This window comes from Ahaetulla prasina, chromosome 1 (assembly GCF_028640845.1).
Source record: "Ahaetulla prasina isolate Xishuangbanna chromosome 1, ASM2864084v1, whole genome shotgun sequence".
In the NCBI taxonomy this organism is placed as follows: domain Eukaryota; kingdom Metazoa; phylum Chordata; class Lepidosauria; order Squamata; family Colubridae; genus Ahaetulla; species Ahaetulla prasina.
The window spans coordinates 77957644-77979146 of NC_080539.1; the positions used below are offsets into that span (position 1 = coordinate 77957644).

The window sequence follows — 21503 nt, forward strand, 5'->3', positions numbered from 1 at the left end:
GTTTTAAAATGAAACATTATTCTGAATTATCCTCCAATTTCATCTGCTGCCAAAAGAATTTATAAATCATTACCCATTTATCAGTATTTTTAATTAGCAAGAGAATATTTTTATGATTATTAAAAATTCCAATTTTCTTCTGTAAAAATGTTCATGCTTCTTTATATTTTAAAAAATATCTGAATTTTCTTAATTGCTTTAAGTTCTATTTATTTCCATTTTAAACAGCAGCACTTACCATATCTGTAAAAGTAAAATGCTTCTTAAACATACTGCAGGATAAAGGAGATTATCATTTTAGGCACAGAGTTATCTAGCTTCAATTCTATCTGCCAAAAAAGTAAGAAATATAAATGTTAATACATTAAAATAATAAATGCCTTAGTTAGAAATTTGCCACAAGAAGATCAGAATTAGTGGAACATTCTTTTTGATTTATTAAAATGATACAAACTTTAGTCTTCATAAATCACTGTAACTTTATTGACTTTCTTCAGAAAGCAAAAACCTTTCTAAATAAATAACCTATCTAAAAAAAGAAAGAAAGAATGCAAAGCATTAAGGATCACTCATCTCCCCACCAACTGAAAACACATAACTTGATCATAATCATAAGTGAGAAGGGCAGGTCTTTGTAAAAGTGCCAAGGTATGAAATTCTTTCCTTTAAGGAGGCTATCTCGTTACATAATAGAAACTTCTGTTTTGGTGATAGAGCAGAGTTAACTTAAATCCATTTTTTTCCCCAGAATATAAAATTTAAAATTGTTCATCAATGCAGTTAGACAAGTACAGGTAGCTGTTGACTTGCAACACTTCGTTTAGTGACCATTTGAAGTTACAACAGCACTACAAAAAGTGACTTTTGACGGTTTTTCACACTTATGACGGTTGCAGCATCCCCATGGTGACATGATCAAAATTCAGACTCTTGGAAACTGACTCATATTTATGATGGTTGCAATATCCTGGGGGTTATGGGATCATGACCTTTTGTGACCTCCTGACAAGCAAAGTCAAAGGGGGCCGGGATAGCTCAGGCTGTTAAGAAGCCTGTTATTAGAACACAGTAGCCTGCAATTACTGCAGGTTCAAGCCCGGCCCAAGGTTGACTCAGCCTTCCATCCTTTATAAGGTAGGTAAAATGAGGATCCAGATTGTTGGGGGGGCAATAAGTTGACTTTGTAAAAAATATACAAATAGAATGAGACTATTGCTTTATACACTGTAAGCCTCCCTGAGTCTTCGGAGAAGGGCGGGATATAAATGTAAACAAAAAAAAAAAAAAAAGGGGAAGCCAGATTTAGCGTCCTACTAACTTAACAATTGCCGCGATTCACTTAACAATTGTAGAATGAAAGGTCGTAAAATGGGGCAAAACTCACTTAACAAATGTTTCACTTCACAACAGAAATTTGGGGCTCAGTTGTCCTAAGTCGAGGACTACCTGCAATACATGTTTTTATTAATGTTTGAGAAACTGGTTGATTGTAAAATTTGAGCTTCCTAGATTTTGTTTTACTTGAAACTTAGGAAAATTACTATGTCATATCACACAACACTTTGGAAAAGTTTGTCTGTTTCAGCAATAGTTTGCAATGTGGCTCTAGGCTGGAGGATGATGTTCAAGAAGCAGAAAGGAACTTGCATGGAAAAATAAGTGCTGATATTGTCTGGGTCCCAACCTATATTCAATATGCATTGAATAAGATTATTTCAACCAATATATAGGGATGTTGCTGGTTGGGGTGGGGGGTGGATTTAAGTAGATACAAGAATATAATCAAATTCTTGGACTGAGCTGGTGGGGAAGGAAGCACCATTTACTGGATTTCTAGTATAAATTATATGTCAGATATTTAATATCTATTTTTTCTTAAAGGTCTTATTGAACTTCCCACCTTAATGCTAATATGGCTGTTACATTTATAAAGCCTAACAATTATTTAACACAATTTTAATGGTTGTCATAGGATACTGGTAATGAGATATCCCGTAAAATACTGCAACATGCAATAATATACTCTATGCAATAGAATGAACACAAAACTTGCTTCACTGTAAAGATAGAATAAATAAAAAAGGAACATGAGGTCAACCACTGTAAATCTACTGTTCACAAGTAATAATCCATTTCTGTATTCTCTTTTAACAAATATCTTAACTATGGACAAAATAAATCAGTTAGCTCCAGTCATCGGATACACCTTAAATAAACATCATACAAGACCAAGACACATATCATACTCTGCCTCAAGATTATTGCTAAACTTATTTCATAATCAAATGTGAAAGCTTCAAATTAAAATATATGTCAAATATTTGGCAGATTTATACAAATGATATGGTTCAACGATCTCTAAACTTTTACAACAAACCTTGAAGACAAATACAATATTCACAAATGATTCATCCATTTAGCAATGCTACCTTACAAATATTTCTGGTTTTAATTAACCTTAAAATTGACCTAGCAAAGAAGAAAATGCCAACAAAAGAAAACCTCAATATAAGTAATACAGGATTGTAAATAATTTTCAAGGTAATTGAAACAGCCTTTTAATAAGGTACAAAGATCACAACGTAATGGAGGTGCTTAGTAAAAAACAAAATTAAAAACTCCACCTGCCTTCCAATAAACCACAGCAGTTGTACAGCTTGATACAAGGGGAAGGGATTTCCTTTTCTATCGATGTTTTTTGTTTTTGTGCTAGACCCAAAAGTAGGATGAGTCAGAAGGGAGCAGAAGGCTATTTGTGGTTCCATAAATCTGAACAGTTTTCTATCTATTTTTTTATTTCAAAAATATTCAAATTGTGCTCACTTTTTTTTGGTGCCTTATTTTAATTTTAAAAATGGGAAGTAGCCTGAACTTCTCTGGACCTTTGAGAAAGCCTGCACAAAGGAAGGTCTACATGTATAAACCTTTTTTGCAAAATACTCTAAACCAGGGGTGTCAAACTCAAGGACCGTGGGCCGGATCCAGCCTATAGGGTGCTTAGATCTGGCCCGTGGGGCCACCCTTGAAACAGAGAAGGACTGGCCTGCGGTGCCTCTGCCAGCAAAAACGGAGCTCAGGAGAGCCATGTGTGAGCCTCCGTTTTTGCTGGCAGAGGGCTGCAGGATGTCAAGCTGGTTATGCCCACTCAGCCTCCCGAGGACAAACACAACCCTGATGTGGCTCTCAATGAAATGAAGTTTGACACCCCTGCTCTAAACCATGATTAAGTCTATTATGGTTTACTAAATTAATCAATTGGTTGGATCAACACATCATAATGCATAAGGCATCATAAACCAAAAACACTGCCTGGGTTCCCATGATACTCTTGAGTTCCAAAGTAGCAAACTGCTTTTTAGCTTAACATTTTTTGTGAACTCTATTAATACTTCATTTGCTAAAAGCTAGAAAATGAATATATAATTCAGGACTGAATTATAGTCTCTGTTACTGTCCCCTATGTTGTTCACATTTTCGAATAACGATCCATGCAGAAGTACCCCAGTACAATAAAGTGCGTGCACACTACATTTGAACAATGTCAATTGTATGTGTTTATATGTAAGGGTGTGTGTGTGTGTGTTGTGTGTGTGTTGTGTGTATCTCCTTCAAACCCCAAGCCATTAGCTTCTTCATATACCTTACTTTCATTCAAATAGGCATCTGCATTTTCTGTCTACCTTTTGAAAATTGGTTAGGTAATCCTCAGATCTATAATCAGAATAAGCAACCATTAATATGTAATCCAATTTTGTACACTAAGAGGTTATCATAGACTCATAGAACTGTAGGGTTGGAAAAGACCACTAAGATTATCTAATCCAGCCCCCCCCCCCCAGACATACTGTACTGATCTGGGGTTAAGTACCCCCACAATCAGCTGTCCTTATGACCTCTGGAGAAAGAACGAGTCACAAGTATAATAAAGAAGACAGTCGCCTTATCAAGAGTGGATTGTCCCTTACAATTGTCGATTACTTGGACAGAGAGAAAAAACAGTCTCTCTTTCCTACCAACCCGAACAGGAAATCTATGTTGATATGCGAGGAGGGGGCAGATGCCAGTCCCAGGTACACGGACTGCCTTGACCCACAATGGATACCAGACCGACAAAGCAGGAACGGAGGGGCAGAAGGTTAACAAGATTGGAATCCGACACGTTCAACCGTAATGTTTTCTTCTTATGCAAACATCCGGCGGCTCTTCCTAGTCCTGTCGCGCTGATAACCAGCTTACCCCTCCGCCCAAGCGGCGAAGGAGATTCCCGTGACATCCCCGACCACGCTTAAGGATCCGATCCGGTGTCTCGGTCCCCCTTTACGGCCGGGACCAGCTTCTACTTCACCACGACTTCAGATGCAACACGCAGCTAAGATGCGACCTCCACTCTTGCCCACCTACCCAACCAGCTCGCCCGCCCGCCCGGGGCTGCGGTAAACTCGGCAGAGTAGCCTCGTCGCTTTCAATCTCTCACCTCAGCCTGCGGCTACCTCGCCGGGCAGCCCCTCGCTCCGGCGCAGCCAAATTAGGATCGGGAAGCCGGAGAGAAGGAACAGGACGAAAAGAAACCAGAGACACCCGCCGGGGGGACTCCCGAGCGCAGCGGCAAGAAGCCAAAGGTGTGCGCCACCGAGTGGCAGATGCCTAGAGAGGACCGTGCCATGAAAACGGAAGGCTAGAATGTCAACCCCGGAGACAGCTCGTTAACGCTCGGAGGAAACGGAATCCGCCGGTGGGCGCTCCGATGCTAAAATTGTCCGGGTGCAAACTTGCGCTCGCTGTGGAGTTCTGCGAGGTCGCCCCATGAGGGTTGGCGCTCGCCTTGTAAAAAAATATAAAAAATAAAATCAGCGCTAAACCGCGAAGATGACTTTCGTTGCGTTGGTTTCCTCTCTCTTCGGGGGACGGCAGTTGACCCTGACCGCCTCGACTTTACGCTCTGGGCTGCGGTTCTCGGTGCGGCGCCTGAAGGGTCAGAATGTAAGACTCGGACTCCACAACCTGAAAAAACCCTCTTTTCTGAAAGCTGAAATCGCCCAAATGGTCGCAGACGCAGAGCAGGATTCGACCTCAGACCGAAGGTTTCTCGTCTGCCCCCTTTCAGCGCACAAAGTGGCCTCCCAGCTGACGAGGGGGCGAAATTTTGAGAAGTCCAAAACCTTTCTTCTGGAATTCGAGGCAGGTGAGAGTTACTTAAGAGGACCTTTTGTAGGGTAAAAGTTAAGCATGTGACCTCGAAGATGATCTGATGATAATAAAGTCGACATTAAGCTGCGAGGTTGTTGCAATACCTGTTAGAGGAAGGGTGTCTTCTAGGTGGTTACTGCCTGGTAGCTTTGGCATCCGTGCCATTGTGCTGCAATAGTGCAGCAGATTATGTTTTTCAATAGAAGAACATATATGTACGGTAGCTCAGAATAGGACTGTGGAGTAGTTGGTGCTCTCTGAACTTGTTGGCTTGCAGACATTTCATTAGCCAACTAGAAAACATCACTGAAGCACTGATGTTACCTAATTGGGTAATGAACACAAACAACCAAGCTGAGAAGATCGAGAACTTCACAGATTATAATTTTTAATGATAATTTTATATTACTAAAAATCATATCATGTACTTCTTGAAGAATCATATCCATGTATATATATATACATATATATATATATATATATTATATATATATATATATATATATATATATATATATATATATATATATATATATATATATATATATATATATATATATATATATATATATATATATATATATATATATATATATAATAGATATAGATATAGATAATATACCCCAGGGCTGGACAAGGGGATAGATTTTTTTTTTTACATTTATATCCCGCCCTTCTCCGAAGACTCAGGGCGGCTTACAGTGTGTAAGGCAATAGTCTCATTCTATTTGTATATCATTCTATTTGTATATTTACAAAGTCAACTTATTGCCCCCCCAACAATCTGGGTCCTCATTTTACCTACCTTATAAAGGATGGAAGGCTGAGTCAACCTTGGCCCTGGTGGGATTTGAGCCTGCAGTAATTGCAGGCTGCTGTGTTTTAATAATAGGCTATCTTACAGCCTGAGCCACCATGGCCCTTTTGGGGAATTCATTAAATTTGCAGGTGACACCAAGCTGGCAGGAAAAGCCAACACTCCAGAAGATAGGCTTAAGATACAGAAGGATCTTGACAAGACTTGAACATTGGGCACTATCTAACAAAATGAAATTCAATGGTAAAAAAGTAAGGTTCTACATTTAGGCAAGAAAAACCAAATGCATAGGTACAGTATATGTGGTACCTCGCTCAATAGTAGTAACTGTGTGAGGGATCTTGGAGTCCTAGTAGACAACCATTTAAATATGAGCCAGCCGTGTGCAGCAGCTGCCAAAAAAGCCAACACAGTTCTAGGCTGCATAAATAGAGGGATAGAATCAGGGGTGAAATACTCCCGGTTTGGATCAGATTGCCCGATCCGGTAGCAATGGGGGTGGTTCAGAGAACTGGTAGCAAAAATCTCTGCCCCCCACCCCCGCCATGCCCAGCTGAGCTGCGCAATCATCAGAAGTTTTTTCTTACTTTTAAAAGCATTTTTTCTTTGGCCCCAAAAAATGCTTTTAAAAGTAAAAAAAAAAAGTCTCTGATGATTGCGTGGCTCAGCTGGGTGCTAGCCAAAAAACAGGGGCAGAGGGAGTCCGCTTTTGCTCCCATCAGGCTTCCCTGAAGCCTGCTAGCCAAAAAATGGTGTGTGTGTGTGTGTATTCGTTTTAGAGAGAGAGAAAGAGGAGGGAAGGAAGGAAGGAAGGAAGGAAGGAAGGAAGGACAGAAGGAGGAGAGGAAGGAAGGAGTACAAACCTGGCACTAGACGCAGCTTCAGAGGATAATCCAGGGCTGGAAGGGACCTGGAGGTCATCTAGTTCCAGCAGGACATTGTTAGTGAGTTTCTGTCTTTTGATCCCCAGTCACATGGTTACATAGCCACGCCCACCCAGTCACATGACCCCCACCAAGCCGTGCCCAAGCCACGCCCACAGAACCGGTAGCAAAATAATTTAGATTTCATTCCTTGATAGGCCACATTTGGAATACTGCATTCACTTTTGGTCACAACGATGTAAAAAAGACATTGAGACTCTAGAAAGAGTGCAGAGAAGAGCAACAAAGATGATTAGGGGACTGGAGGCTAAAACATGAAGAACGGTTGCAGCAACTGGGTATGCCTAGTTTAATGAAAAGAAGGACTAGGGGAGACATGATAGCAGTGTTCCAATATCTCAGGGGCTGCCACAAAGAAGAGGGAGTCAAGCTGTTCTCCAAAGAACCTGAGGGCAGGACAAGAAGCAATGTGTGGAAACTAATTAAGGAGAGAAGCAACTTAGAACTAAGGAAAAATTTCCTGACAGAGCAATTAATCAGTGGAACAACTTGCCTGCAGAAGTTGTGAATGCTCCAACACTGGAAGTTTTTAAGAAGATGTTGGATAACTTTTGTCTGAAGTGGTATAGGGTTTCCTGCCTGAGCAGGGGGTTGGATAAGAAGACCTCTAAGGTTCCTTCCAACTCTGTTATTATATTACATTATATCCTCTGTGTAACTTTACAATCTTATAACAGCTTCACTGAGTTGAAGGGATCTCCATCCAGAAATACATAGCTAGTTTATTTATTAACCAATATATTTTTATATTAATCTTATTGTATTTTAAGTGGCTCACATCATTATACAATTATTGAAAAGGCAAAGTTCTTTTTTATAAGTCACTTGAAACCTGTCCTGACAGGTCTCATGAACTGACTTGCATAAAAATATTATTTAGTAAAAAATTGTAAAACAGAGGACGAAAATTATATTGGAAAAGCTGTTCCTATTGCTCCTTTAGCTACATAAACAAGAGACAGCAACCTTTTCAGATATTGTTGCATGCACTAAAAATTAAAACGAAAAAGTGATTGAAATACTATGAAACTGCTATATTTTGTTAGCTTTCATGCAAAAGAATTGAGAGCTAGCGAGATTTGGCTATTTCATAGAATTTCAGTCATTGTCAGACTGTCTTTTTAAAAAGAAGATAATTTTGGGGTTTCATGAACACATACTGGTATCTGGGACAACACAGGCACAAAAGCTATTTCTCTGATAGCAGATTGAATTGGGAGTCACCACTTGGAGGAATAGAACAGCAAATGGCACTTTAAATAGTTTCTATTTAAATAGAAACAGTTTCTTTCTTGAGCATGGTTGATTTTTTTCAAACCAGGTAGATACCATTATTGGCAGCTGAATAATATTTGTTTCTTTTCTCCTTTTAGGATTAGGCAATACCTGATGTGTCTTTATAGATAAATGTGCATATTTTCAACTTTCAGTTAGAATGTTTTGATTGATATTTCTCTTTTAAACAAAAATAAAGTTTTTAAAATAAATTCTAGAGTATTAAACAATGGCTATTTTTAGGTCCTGGAGTATTGACTCGAAAATTGCTTAATACTGGAGCCCATGTCATAGCTCTGGAGAGTAATAAATCCTTTCTTCCTAATTTAGAGGTAGGTATTATCTTATTCCCAATATAAATTCCTGCACTTTCATCTTAAAGCAAGGCTGGAAAAACCCCTCTGATATTTCTAGATTACGACATCCATTGGTCTTGGGTCAGCATGAGTGATAGTTAAAGAGACAACAGTTTAAGCAGAAAGTAATTGACATGAACAGAATAGCCTAGAGAAAGGCTATTTCAGCCTTTGGTTAATCTCTAATTGTATGCTTGTATTTAGTCTCTAAAGAAAGAATTTGAAAGCCGATTGGAAGTGGTGCATTCCAACTTCGTAAAGTTGGATAGTAATCCATATGCATTGTTGAAGGGTGAATTATGTTCTGAAACACTTTTTAACAACCTGAAAATCTTGGAAGTTCCTTGGACATCAGGTAAATTATCATACATCTATGCATATTGTAAATTTAAATTGTATGTTCACTTTTTTTTGATCATATGAATTTGAGGTAGCTCCCATTCAGACAGAATTGTTTAATTGGATCACTTCAATATAAAAATTATACCATGCAGAGTAAAGTGGCATTTGTTAAATTACCTTCATATTAGTCCCAAATATATTTTAAAAATTCTGAAGCAGAAAGCTATTAAGACTACTTTAAAAAATTCACGCTAAGGAAAGATTACATAACTTCTTTTAAAGTTAACAAAATTTGAAGGCTGTCTATAAACATAAAATAAGCAGTGAAAGTGATGCTATTTCTGCTTGCCAATTCAGTCTCTAATAGGGCTTTTGTTTAAAAGGTGGGCTTTCATGAAAAAAAAGCATAACTTGCAAGATGAAAGTCCCAAAGCTAATAGTTATTATATTGCTGAAGCTTTGCTTATATGCTTATAATAATTTTTAATTTAATACTAGATTACTGACTCGCGGCTATTTGCTTTAACTTTCAAACATCTTGATTCACTTTAAAAACAGATGTTCCTCTAAAAGTTGTTGGAATTGTCCCCCCCAAAAATGAGCGGACCTTTATTTGGAAATTTACCTATTTTTTATATGAATGCAGCTCTATATACAATTATGGAAGAATAGAATTGAACTTGTTTGTCAGTGAAAGAATGTACAAGGTTTGTATAAAAAATTTGCTAATACATCAACTTTGAAATTTTAATTATTTATATTCCATTTTTTTATTTTTATAAATAACTCAAGGTGGTGAACTTACCGGTACATAATACACTTTCTTTCTCCTATTTTCCCCACAACAATCCTTTGAGATGCGTTGGGCTGAGAGTGACTGGCTCAAAGTCATCCAGCTGGTTTTCATTCCTAAAGCAGAACTAGAACTCACAATCTCCTGGTTTCTAGTGGTGCCTTATCTACTAGACCAAATTTTTAAATAAAATGACATTTTAAAAACAATTCTAAAATATATTGATGGATTTATAATGTTTGTTTTGAATTTGGAATTTAGGATTTGTTGCAATATGTTGCCTTTACTATAGCATTAAAAAACGTATTGGTAGTTTTTGCTTACCAACTGTATGGGACTTACAACTCTGTTGCTAAGCCAGGTGATTATAAAGTGCAGTGTGACAAAGTGTTGGCTTACAACAGGAGTTGCAACAATTCCAGTTGTTGTCATTAAAGCAAACTACATGTGATTTTCATGTGATCACCATTTGCACCCTCGTGCCATCTTTCCCATTGACTTTGCTTGTTGGAAGCTGGCAGTGAAGGACACAAATGGTGATCATGTGCAGGATTCTATGATGTCATACTTGCAAGACAGTTGCCAAGCACCCAAATCTCAATCACGTGACCATGGAGACTGCAATTATGAGGACTGGTCATCGGTATCCATTATTCATTGCTGTCATAGCTTCAAATGATAACTGAACAGGTGGTTAAACAAGGAATATGTAACTTTTTATGAGTTATCTTAGAGATATTCTGAGATACGAAATGATATAGAAATAAGGTACAACCATACCTAATCTAATTATTGGCAATAGAAACTATGGTTTATAGTCAAGAGAGATAAATCAAATGTTGATTTTTCATATTTAAGAAATATTTAGAAGGATCTAGCAATAGTCACCGTCCAGTGTAATCATTGAATGGCAAAATCCATTTATTCACTGCAATTTCTGCCATGTGGATTGAGAAAAAGGAAAAGCTCTTTGTGATATACTGAATGAAAACTATTGTATTTTCAGTGTTATTCAAATTTTTAAAAAGGCAATGTTTTTCATAATCAACTTATTTTACTGGTTGTTTCTGTGCTGAAATAGGCAAATACAGGAAAATATATTGTGCAAATAACTGGAGGTATTTTAGAGCCAAGCTCTGATTCTGAATCCAGACTGTAAGAAATTAAATGACATCATTAAGTTATGGCAGATTTCTGAACAATAATTAATCAGTTCAAACTCCTATCGATTCAAGGATAGTCTGTTCAAGTTAATGTTTATATAATAAACAAATAAGCTATCATTTCTAGTCATATTCCAAAAGATTCTCATTTTCTCATTAAAATTATTCTAGAACTGTAATTCTTATTTCTAAGGGTATTTGCAGAATACTGCCTTAGTACTTGTCACTTATTGTGCAATTGCAGCTATAACATTTTGTTTTGGCCACCAATTATGCAACAAACTGGACACTCAATATTATTCATGATTTATGAATGAATCCCTTACAGATATTGACTGTATTGATTATTATAATGAAATACAGTCATCCTTTATTGAAACTTTTGTAGCAAAATTATATATGCATATACACAGCTTTTTAAAAATTCGTTTTCTTTAATAAAAGGCAAAATATGACAAGACAAGAAAACACTGAAATAAACTTCCTATATTTCACCTGAAAGTAGGTAATTCAATTGATTGGTAGAGTGATTATGTGCCATCTAATCAATGTTGACTCTTACCAACCACCTTGCTAGTTTTTATCGTTCTTGGAACATCTTTTCCAGAGTGTTCACTGCTAATCTAATAGTTGCCAGAGTAGCAGTCTAGTTCTTGACTGCTGAGTTGGTAATAAATCCTAAAAGGCAGAAAGTATTCATGAGTTCAATAATGAAGATACTGAATGGTCATCTCAAAGGTACTATTTCAAAAGGCAACTATGTTTTTTCCTTGAGGAAGATGTTTTGCTTCTCGTCCAAGTGAGAAGTGAAACTTTTTTTTCAAGCAAAAAACAAAGTTCAGCTGCCTTTTGAAAAAAAAAAACACCTTTGAGACAATCATGACCTGCATGACTGAGAATCTCCATAGATATATTGAATGGTCAGTTTTAAGGCTGATTGCTATACCTATTGTTAGTTAGTTCTTCTTTAAATTTAATCTTAGTCCCATTTTTTTCACCGTGTCCCTTGATTTTTACGGCTAGAGCTTGCAGATCATTTGCATTTTCAGCTAATTCAGTTACATAATTAATATAGAAATCATTAAACTATTATACTCTACACAAGTTTTTGTAGCTTTAAAACTGTAATTGATTTCTGTAACAAAGAAGCTAGGAAAATATTACCAAAAAAGAAAGTTTATTTATCACCTATTGCCAAGAATACTGCAGGACTTGTATGGGTAATTGCCAAGAATCAATAATGACTTTAAGGCACACCCACCCACACAAAAATAACATATGGTACATCCGACATAATCTCCAACAAGCTATCTTGCATACCTTGATTCACTTTTTAGCATTTCTTGCCTCACTGAGGCTTTCAAGTTATATTCTGGATTTTCATAATAAAATCAGAAATATAATGTAAAATTACTGCTTCTGTCTTTGCCAGGTTTTTGTTGCAAAACCTCCAGATAAAAAATCTTACCAGACACTAAGTGTACTTTGGCAAACAGCTTGTGATATTCATCTTCTACACAAGGTGAGCATTTTGTATGTGCAGCGAATAATAATAGAAACCTGCTTGTCTTACACATTTATCACTAACTTGATACTAAAAATTTGGGACAGGTTATTGAAATGAGTGAGATGTCTGAAGACAGTATATTTATTATCTCAAGTGTTATATGTGGAACTTGACAAATTATAATATCCACCTTACCCCATATCCACCTTACCCCATCTCCTTTTTTGTGTGCTCATGTGTGGAGATGCTACAGTAAGATGTGGCTCAGGAAAGTCTCTTAATCTAGTTAGTGTTTTCAAATGCAGTGAGCTATGCAGTGAGAACATCTCATATAAGAGAAACTCACTTGTAGCACTTTAGCTATCACTCCCTGCATTTGGCAGGTTGCTATACATTATGAAACTGTTTTTGTTAATAACAAAATGCTTAACTTCTTAGTCTCACACAAAGAAATGTAAATGGGTTCTTGTGTATTCTAATCACACTATATTTTATTTATGATGGGGGATTGCTGTACCCTGAAAATTTACTGCTGAAATCTATGGGAAGCAAGATAATAAAAAATGGATTTCAATTCCGTGTATAAACCTATTGTGAAAATCTCTTTTTAGGACACCAACATTCAGAATGCTGAATATATAATTGATTTTAATGCTTCTTCATTTTTTCTTTCATATCTTGGCCCTAATATTTTAAAGCTATACTAACTTTCATTGTTGCCTCTCTTCTAGGTGCCTTGCTCTTCATTTTTAACTACTTCAAGAAAAAAGTTATTGGGATCAAATAGTGTGGTGAGCTTTTAATATTTGTCAGTCCTAACATAAGTGCAGTATGAATGTTTGGATGATTACTTTTATATATCAGAGCTGGCACTGATGATGTTACCTAGTTTGAAACATCTGCAAGAAAACAATGGAGCTCAGAGAGCACCATGGACTCCACAGATTAATTTGATTGGGAATGTTCAAGATGCAGTTAATTCTGCCTCTGCAGACTCATATAATTGAGAGGCTTCAAAAGTAAATGTCCAATTTGATTTAAGGAGTTGTATGTTAAAAGCCAAATAATGGATTTGAATGTCTATTTAAATTCTCTAGTTCTCTATTCTATAGTTTTTATTTGCACTTAAATTATCAAATTTCAGTTCTCAAAATATTTTTTGCATAAGTCAAAACCTATATAGGTAATCCTCACGTAACAACCAATCATTTTATAACTGTTGAAAGATATGATAGCCATGGAATAGATGCTTTATGGCCCATAAACCACCCTGACCGTCATAAATAGTTCTGCAACACTCCACAATTGTGTGATTGCTTGTCAGGCAGGTCAGCTTTACAGTTGGTCATGACGTTCTGCAGTAACATAACTGCAATTTACATGGAAGCAAAAAAATGGTCATTCAAATGAATGGGTTTGCTTAACAATTGTGGTATTTTCTTAATGATTCCTGCGAGAAAGGCAAAAAAAAAATCTAGTTGTGGGTGCCATGACGTATGACTACAACTATTTTTGACCATAATTCCAGGCTCAGTTACGATCATAAGTTGAGACTACTAGGAATTGTTATTGCAATCTTTCCATGGTTTGCTATAATTTAACCATAAATGTCATATTCATAACCATGGAGAGAGGAATGAAGATATTCATAGTCCAAGAGATACCACATGTACATATCAATACATCATCTGGAAGTTACTGGGAGTTACCCCAGAAAATAGGCTCAAGATCCAGATGGATTTCAAGACTTTCAGACTTGAACACTGGGTTGATGTTGAGAAGAGTAAGGTTTTTCACAGACAAGAAAAATCAAACAGGTATAGATTAGGTGAAACCTGGATCATTAGCAATAATTGTGAGAGAAATCTTGACGTCCTAGTGGACAGTCATTTAAATATGAGCCAGCAGTATGTGGTTGCAGCCAAGAAAGCCAATGCAGTCCTAGATTTCATTGATGGACAGATCAAATCAAGATCACCTGAAGTATTAGTATTGCTTTATAAAGTGGAATGGGTTGCCTTCAGAAGTTGCTCCATTACTGGACAGCCTCTTGTTTGGAATGGTACAGGGTGTCTTGCTTGAGCAGGGGGTTGAGCTAGAAGACCTCCAAAGTTCCTTCCAACTCTGTTATTCAGTTATTTCGTTAATTAAGCAACATAATACTCAGAGTCACCTTGAACCATGAGATGGGTGGCAAATAAATAATAATAATGTTACCATCGGCATTGACAAAATGACCACCAGTCAATTGCAAAAGGCAGCTTTACTCAGAATCCTTACATCCTGTGACAATACTTTTAACATCTACCTTTCACAGGTTCTCCGGATGAACTTGAAAGGTATACAAAAATATAAATCTAGTCTGAACATCTGGCTATGTGACAAACCATTATGATAATAATAGGTGGATGAAAAATAAATCCAGTCAAAACATCCGCTTGATTTTATGATGAACCATAATAAGTAGTTTTTGGCATTTTCAAATGCAAACTCTTGGTCATAACACACCAGATTTAACTGTACTTGAAAGAAATTGTAGATAATTGATGTGGCAATACCAGGAGATAGTTTGGGGGGGGTTTGTGTTCCGTCGGTTGAGGGTGGTTCTATTTGCACGGTAAGTGGGAGGGGCAGATATGACGGAAGTGGGGGCTCATATCGTTCTTTGGGGGCGCGCGCTCGATGTTTGCAGGCGACCGCGCGCCCCGAGCCCCCAGACTTCTCCCGTTTCCCGGATGGTCAAGACTCTCAGAGCCTGGGCCTTCGGCTGATGCTGTGCAACGCACGGTCCGTGGCCACAAGGCCCCTAATTCATGATCTTATCCAGGGGTGCTGGACCTTATGGGCGCACGGAGACCTGGTTGGGTGCAGAAGGGGCGTGCCTTGTCGAGATGTGCCCACCGGTTTCCTGCATTCCATCAGCCGAGGGCTCAGGGTAGGGGTGGGGGTGGCGGTTGTGATTAGAGAGAGTCTGGAGCCGAGGGAGACCACTGTACCTCAGATTGCCGGGTGCGAATCCTCTTGTGAGATGGGGTCATAGGTGTCAGATGGGCTTGCTGGTCGCACCTGGCTCCTTGCTGCGTGACAGCTGCCCTGCCCGAGCTCCTGGAGGTGCTTGCTGGGTGGCAGTTGAGCCCCCCAGCTTTTTAGTCATGGGGGACTTTAACTTGCCACCCTCCGGCTCGCCATCGACAGCAGCTCGGGAGTTCATGGCTTCCATGACGGCCTTGGACCTGACCCAAGTAGTTGATGGCCCTACTCACATTGGGGGAGGCACTTTGGATTTGATTTTTGTCTCTGGTCAGTGGTTGAGAGATCTGGACTTGAAGGAAATAGTCATTGAACCTTTGTCATGGTCAGATCACTCTCTCCTTCGCCTGGACTTTCTGACCGCCATTCAACACCGCAGGGAGACGGAGCCGATACGCTGGTTCCGGCCCCAGGCGCCTGATGGACCCGGAGAGGTTCCGGACGGAGCTTGGGCCACTTCCTGAGAGTCTGGCCCACGGCACGGCTGAGGAACTTGTTGCGGCCTGGGAACAGGCCGCGGTGGGGGCCCTAGACCGTGTCGTGCCTTTGCGGCCTCTGACCCGGCGCAGGTCCCAACCGGCCCTTGGTTCTCCGAGGAGCTGAGAGGGATGAAGCGCCGGAGAAGACGCCTAGAGAGTTCCTGGAGGTCTAGCCGCTCGAGGCTGATCGGACACTAGTGAAGTCCTATAATAGGGCTTACCTAGTGGCATTGAGGAAGCGAGGCGAGCTACGCCTCCTCCTCATTGCATCGGCAGATAACCGCCAGCCGCCCTGTTTCGGGTGACCTGCCCTCCTTCATCAGGGGAGCGGGATGACCCGCTGCAGGACGTGCTGAGGAGTTTAACGGTTATCTATACGATAAAATCGCTCAGCTCGGGACGGTCTGGACCAGAATTGCGTGACTCAGATGAGGCGCCTGAGGGTGGTCTTGGTGACATTTTGTGGGATGAGTTTGACCCTGTGGCTCCCGAGGACATGGACAGGTTGTTGGGTAGGCTGAATGCTACCACGTGTTTATTGGACCCGTGCCCTCCTGGTTGGTACTGGCCACCAGGAGGTGACACGAGGCTGGCTCCAGGCAATTACGAGCGCTTCCTTGGTGGAGGGAGTCTTCCCAGCCGCCTTGAAAGAGGCGGTGGTGAGACCCTCCTCAAGAAGCCTTCCTGACCCGCTGTTTTAGGTAATTATCGTCGTCTCCAACCCGCTCATGCGAAGGTTGTAGAGAGTATGGTGGCATATCAGTTTCCTTGCACCTGGAGGAAACTGTCTATCTAGACCTGCTCCAGTCCGGTTTCCGCCCGTTACAGCACTGAGACGGCTTTGGTCGCAGGATGATCTCTGGAGGGCCAGGATAGGGGTTGTTCCTCTGCCCTGGTCCTATTAGACCTCTCAGCGGCTTTTGATACCATCGACCATGGTATCCTGCTGCGCCGGTTGGAGGGATTGGGAGTGGAGGCACCGCTTATCGGTGGTTCTCCTCCCATCTCTCCGATCGGTCGCAGACGGTGTTGACAGGGGGCAGAGGTCGGCCCGAGGCGCCTCACTTGTGGGTGCCGCAGGGTCGATCCTCTCGCCTTCTGTTCAACATCTATATGAAGCCGCTGGGTGAGATCATCAGTGGCTTCGTGTGAGGTACCAGCTGTACGCTGATGACACCCAGCTGTACTTTTCCACACCGGCCACCCCAACGGTTATCAAGTGCTGTCCCGGTGTTTGGAGGCCGACGGGTCTGGATGGGGAGAAACAGGCTCAAGCTCAATCCTCCAAGACAGAGTGGCTGTGGATGCCGGCATCCCGGTACAGTCAGCTGAGTCCACGGCTGACTGTCGGGGCGAGTCACTGGCCCCGGCGGAGAGGGTGCGCAACTTGGGCGCCCTCCTGGATGAACGGCTGTCTTTGAAGATCATTTGACGGCCGCTCCAGGAGAGCTTTTACCAGGTTCGCCTGGTGCGCCAGTTGCGCCTTTCTAGACCGGGATGCCCTGTGCACGGTCACCACGCCTCGTGACGCCTCGCCTGGATTATTGCAATGCTCTCTACATGGGGCTCCTTGAAGGGCATCCGAGACTGCAGTTAGTTCAGAATGCGGCTGCGGGTTATAGAGGGAGCCCTCGTGGCTCCCGTGATGACACCTATCCTGCGAGACTGCACTGGCTACCTGTGGCCTTCCGGTGCGCTTCAAGGTTCTGGTAACCACCTTTAAAGCGCCCATGGCATAGGGCCGGGCTACTTACGGGACCGCCTACTGCTACCGGATACCTCTCACCGGCCCGTGCGCCTCACAGAGAGGGACTCTCAGGGTGCCGTCAGCTAGACAGTGTTGCCTGGCGACGCCCAGGAAGGGCCTTCTGTGGGGCTCCCACCCTCTGGAACGAACTCCCCCCAGGACTCCGTCAACTTCCAGACCTCCGAACCTTCCGTCGCGAGCTTAAAACACACCTATTTATCTGCGCGGGACTGGACTAGTTTTTTAAATTTTCTAAATTTTAAATTTTTAAATTTTATAGGGGTTTTAATTGATTTTAATATTTATATTATTTTTAATAATTAGGCTTTCTGAATATGTTGTCTTAATGGTTTTCTTAATTTGTATATATATGTTGTTTTATCTGCCTGTGAACCGCCCTGAGTCCTTCGGGAGATAGGGCGGTATATAAATTTGAATAAATAATAAATAATAATAATAATAATAATAAAGTAGAAGACAAAGAATTGGAGAAAATCACAAAATATCAAGATTTGAAAATTGAAATTGAAAATTTATGGCATAAATTGGCTGTGGTGGTCCCAGTGGTTATTGGCACACTAGGTTATCGGCAAATCTTGAATGGCACTTAGAAAATCTATGCATTGACAACATTTCCATCTGTCAGTTGCAAAAGGCCAGACTGCTTGGATTTGTACATACATTATACTGATACGTTATGAAGTATTAGCTTCCTGGGAAGAATTGAATGTGTATGAAGGTCAACGAACGTAGCTTACACTAAAGAACTGTTATTTCATATTTTTCTGTCTATAATAATAATTTAATAAAATATATGTGCATAGACATTCTTTTTAACAAATTCATAATGAAGTTTTCAGAAAAGTTTAATTTGATCTACAAGTTTATAAATAAATGATTAACTTGACTCATTTGATGTTTTTGTGTTAATTTGAGTTAATTTTTAAATCGAGATATTTTTTATTCTTCTACCTTCTGCAGAATGAACTCTTATATTTAGTACAACTAACACCACGCAAAGATTTATTTACAGACTTCTTGACAACTGCTAATTCAAAAACGTTTATTATGATGGTAAAGCAGTGTTTTGGTAAAGCCTCAACTAAACTACATAACAAATTGAAGTAAGTAAAATTAATTTTCTTCAATTGAAAAATAGCACAGACTAATTTTTAATACAATGTGACATGTGTCAGAAATATGTACAATGGTATGTAGTTACCATTACATATGTGCATATATATATTATACATGCTAATCCTCTCCAGCAGCCAATATGAGGGATGATTGTTGTCGTTGTTGTTGTTAGTCGCAAAGTCATGTCTGACCCATCACGACCCCATCGACAATGTTCCTCCAGGCCTTCCTGTAATCTACCATTCCCGGGAGTCCATTTAAAGTCACACCAACTGCTTCAATGACTCCATCCAGCCACCTCATTCTCTGCTGTCCCGTTCTTTTGCCTTCAATCTTTCCCAGCCTTAGGCTCTTATCCTGTGAGTCCTTCCTTCTCATTAGGTGGCCAAAGTATTTGAGTTTCATCTTCAGGATCTAGCCTTCTAAGGAGCAGTCAGGGTTGATTTCTAGGACTGAAGAATTTGATCACCTTGCAGTCCAAGGGACTTGCAGAAGTCTTCTCCAGCACCATAGTTCTGGAATTGAGAAGGCCTCAGTTCTTTGGCGCTCAGCCTTCCTTATGGTCCAACTTTCACAGCCATATATTCAACTGGGAAAACCATAGTTTTGACTATACACACTTTTGTTGGCAAGATGGTGTCTCTGCTTTTTAGTGTGCTGTCTAGATTAAGGAGGATTAACACCAGACAAACAAACAGAAAACAATATCCTAATAACAATTACCCTAATAATCTCTCTTCCTCTCTCTCTCCCTCCCTCCCTCATAGAAATTTGAAAATGTTAGAGTACAGGTTATCTTCAATTTATGACAGATCTCTTAGTGATAATTCAAAGTTATGACAATGAAACCCGTCCCCCCCAATTTACAACCCATTTCCAAAGTTTTATCTGGGTTATTCATCCTTACAGCCATCAAAAGAGATGCTGAAACAGCTTCCATCTATTTCCCTCCCATCCTGTCATGATAGGTCCTCATAGGCACTAGGCCTGCTTTGCCAGTCCACTGGGTTCCACATGTTTCTACCCCATCACTACCTTTCCTAGAGCTCAAGAGGTTGGGTTATGGAAGGAGGACAGGTTGCTTCATTGCTGGGCCATGTGACAGAATTTCACAAACAGATGTCTTTTTCTGAGGTGCTGGTGAAGTTTTTGGCTTTCCTTTCCTTACCAAATCTAGCCTTTCCTTCCCAAAGTACTAGCATACACTGCTAAAGCTGGAGGGGGGTGGGAGGCAAGTGCTTACAAGGAGAAATCCTCTTGGTTTTCATTCCCTTCTAAGTTGCTAGAAAGATGGCCGCTTATGGAATTCCAGGTTCCATTATGATCATAACTCGGGATTACCTCTCTGCCTAACAGTATGCTGATTATAAAGTAGATTTGTTTATTTTCCCTCACCACCCCCCTAACTTTTGGAAATGTGCTCTTCTGCTCGTGGGGAGGGGAGGGAACAAGTATTGGCTGAAATTTTCATTGTCAAAAATTGTATCTGGAACTATGGTGGATTTCAAAAAAATTCTTGCCAGTAAGTAGGATACATGAAACTGATGTTTTGTTTAACCTCAAACTGACTTCCCATTTAGAAATTAAAATAAACTAAATAAAATTAGGTGAGCCAGTTAGGCAATTGCTAAGACAGATGTTTGCAAGCATACTAATACTTTCAGGTATCATATTGGGAGGCAAGGTTTTAAGAACAGAATGAGCCCACTTGATCGTTAACAATTAAATTATATCTAATTTTCAATTATTTTTGTTTCAGTTTATGGACTTACGAAAATGCAAAAAATTTGCTGAGAGAACTGGAGATTCCAGAAGATGTTACAGCTGGTGGTTTACACCCGGAGGCATACAAATCTCTCTTTGAACTTATGGAACAGTCTAATCGAATTGATCGGAGTTTGTTCTGTGACATTGATTTATTGGCAGATGACAGTGTAATTCTTTAAAATGAAGACTATTTAATTTATAATGTTTTTTTTCTAAACTGAAATACAATACAGAGGACCACATACCTTGGAATCTTACAAAGAAGATAATCCCTATGTGTATGAGGAGGGCAGTTCTAGAAAATTTAAATTATGTAAATAAGAAAAATATAATGGATCTTAAACGATCAATTCTAAAGTTGCTGTGTCTTGGAAACTGCAAAGATTTGAAAACAATTAATATGTACACTATTAGTCCAGTACAAAACATGTATCTTCTAAATCAGTATTTTACCAGAGTAACAGTGAATGAAAAATATGGAAGGGGGGCCAATTTTAGTTTAATCTTAAATACTTATTTAATCTGTATCCTGCCTTTGCTATATCCCACTTTGTAAAATGACTATATAAGTCAGGGGTGTCCAAACTTGGTCCCTTTAAGACTTTTGGACTTCAACTCCCAGAGTTCCTCAGCCAGCTTTGCTGGCTGAGGGACTCTGGGAGTTGAAGTCCAAAAGTCTTAAAGGGACCAAGTTTGGACACCCCTGATATAAGCTATAGTATACTATAGCTTATCCTATATAAAATAAGCAATTCTTAATTTAAAATGAGAGTTGTTTCTTACTAGTTTATAGGATTAGGTTTATTTATTTATTTTATTATTTTAATTTCTATACCGCCCTTCTCCCAAAGGACTCAGTGCGGTTTACAGCCAGAATAAAACAATAGATACAAAAATTAAAAACAAATTTAAAAGACTAATTCAAATTTGGCTAAGAACTATAAAAACCCAATAAAAAC

General features: G+C 39.6%; 2 protein-coding genes across 18 annotated transcripts in view; one reads left to right on the forward strand and one right to left on the reverse strand.

Annotated features, from left to right (window-relative positions):
- The window catches only part of CNST (consortin, connexin sorting protein), a 44846-nt gene extending 40217 nt beyond the window's left edge, over window positions 1–4629 (reverse strand). For 5 of the 17 annotated variants that reach the window (XM_058165156.1, XM_058165128.1, XM_058165058.1 and 2 more), the window contains exons 1-2: window positions 4475–4625; window positions 239–329 (exon numbers count right to left, since the gene is read on the reverse strand). The gene's annotated coding sequence lies outside the window, so the exon portion shown is untranslated. Of the gene's footprint in view, window positions 1–238; window positions 330–1384; window positions 1447–3640; window positions 3712–4474 lie in introns of those variants that run through there. The other 12 variants (XM_058165166.1, XM_058165094.1, XM_058165084.1 and 9 more) reach the window with 8 other exon arrangements.
- Window positions 4630–4713: 84 nt separating this feature from the next.
- TFB2M (transcription factor B2, mitochondrial) lies at window positions 4714–21139 on the forward strand. Its single transcript, XM_058165216.1, has 8 exons — window positions 4714–5182; window positions 8467–8555; window positions 8784–8934; window positions 9480–9628; window positions 12310–12399; window positions 13116–13175; window positions 18622–18764; window positions 20537–21139. Exons 1-8 carry the CDS (start codon window positions 4867–4869, stop codon window positions 20721–20723), a joined length of 1185 nt encoding a protein of 394 aa, XP_058021199.1. The 5' UTR covers window positions 4714–4866; the 3' UTR covers window positions 20724–21139.
- Window positions 21140–21503: the final 364 nt, after the last annotated feature.

Coding starts and splice junctions, on each gene's coding strand:
- TFB2M (XM_058165216.1), top strand. CDS start 4,867: ATGACTTTCGTTGCGTTGGTTTCCTCTCTCTTCGGGGGACGGCAGTTG. Junction 13,176..18,621: donor TATTGGGATCAAATAGTGTG/GTGAGCTTTTAA, acceptor TACCTTCTGCAG/AATGAACTCTTATATTTAGT. Junction 18,765..20,536: donor AAACTACATAACAAATTGAA/GTAAGTAAAATT, acceptor TTTTTGTTTCAG/TTTATGGACTTACGAAAATG.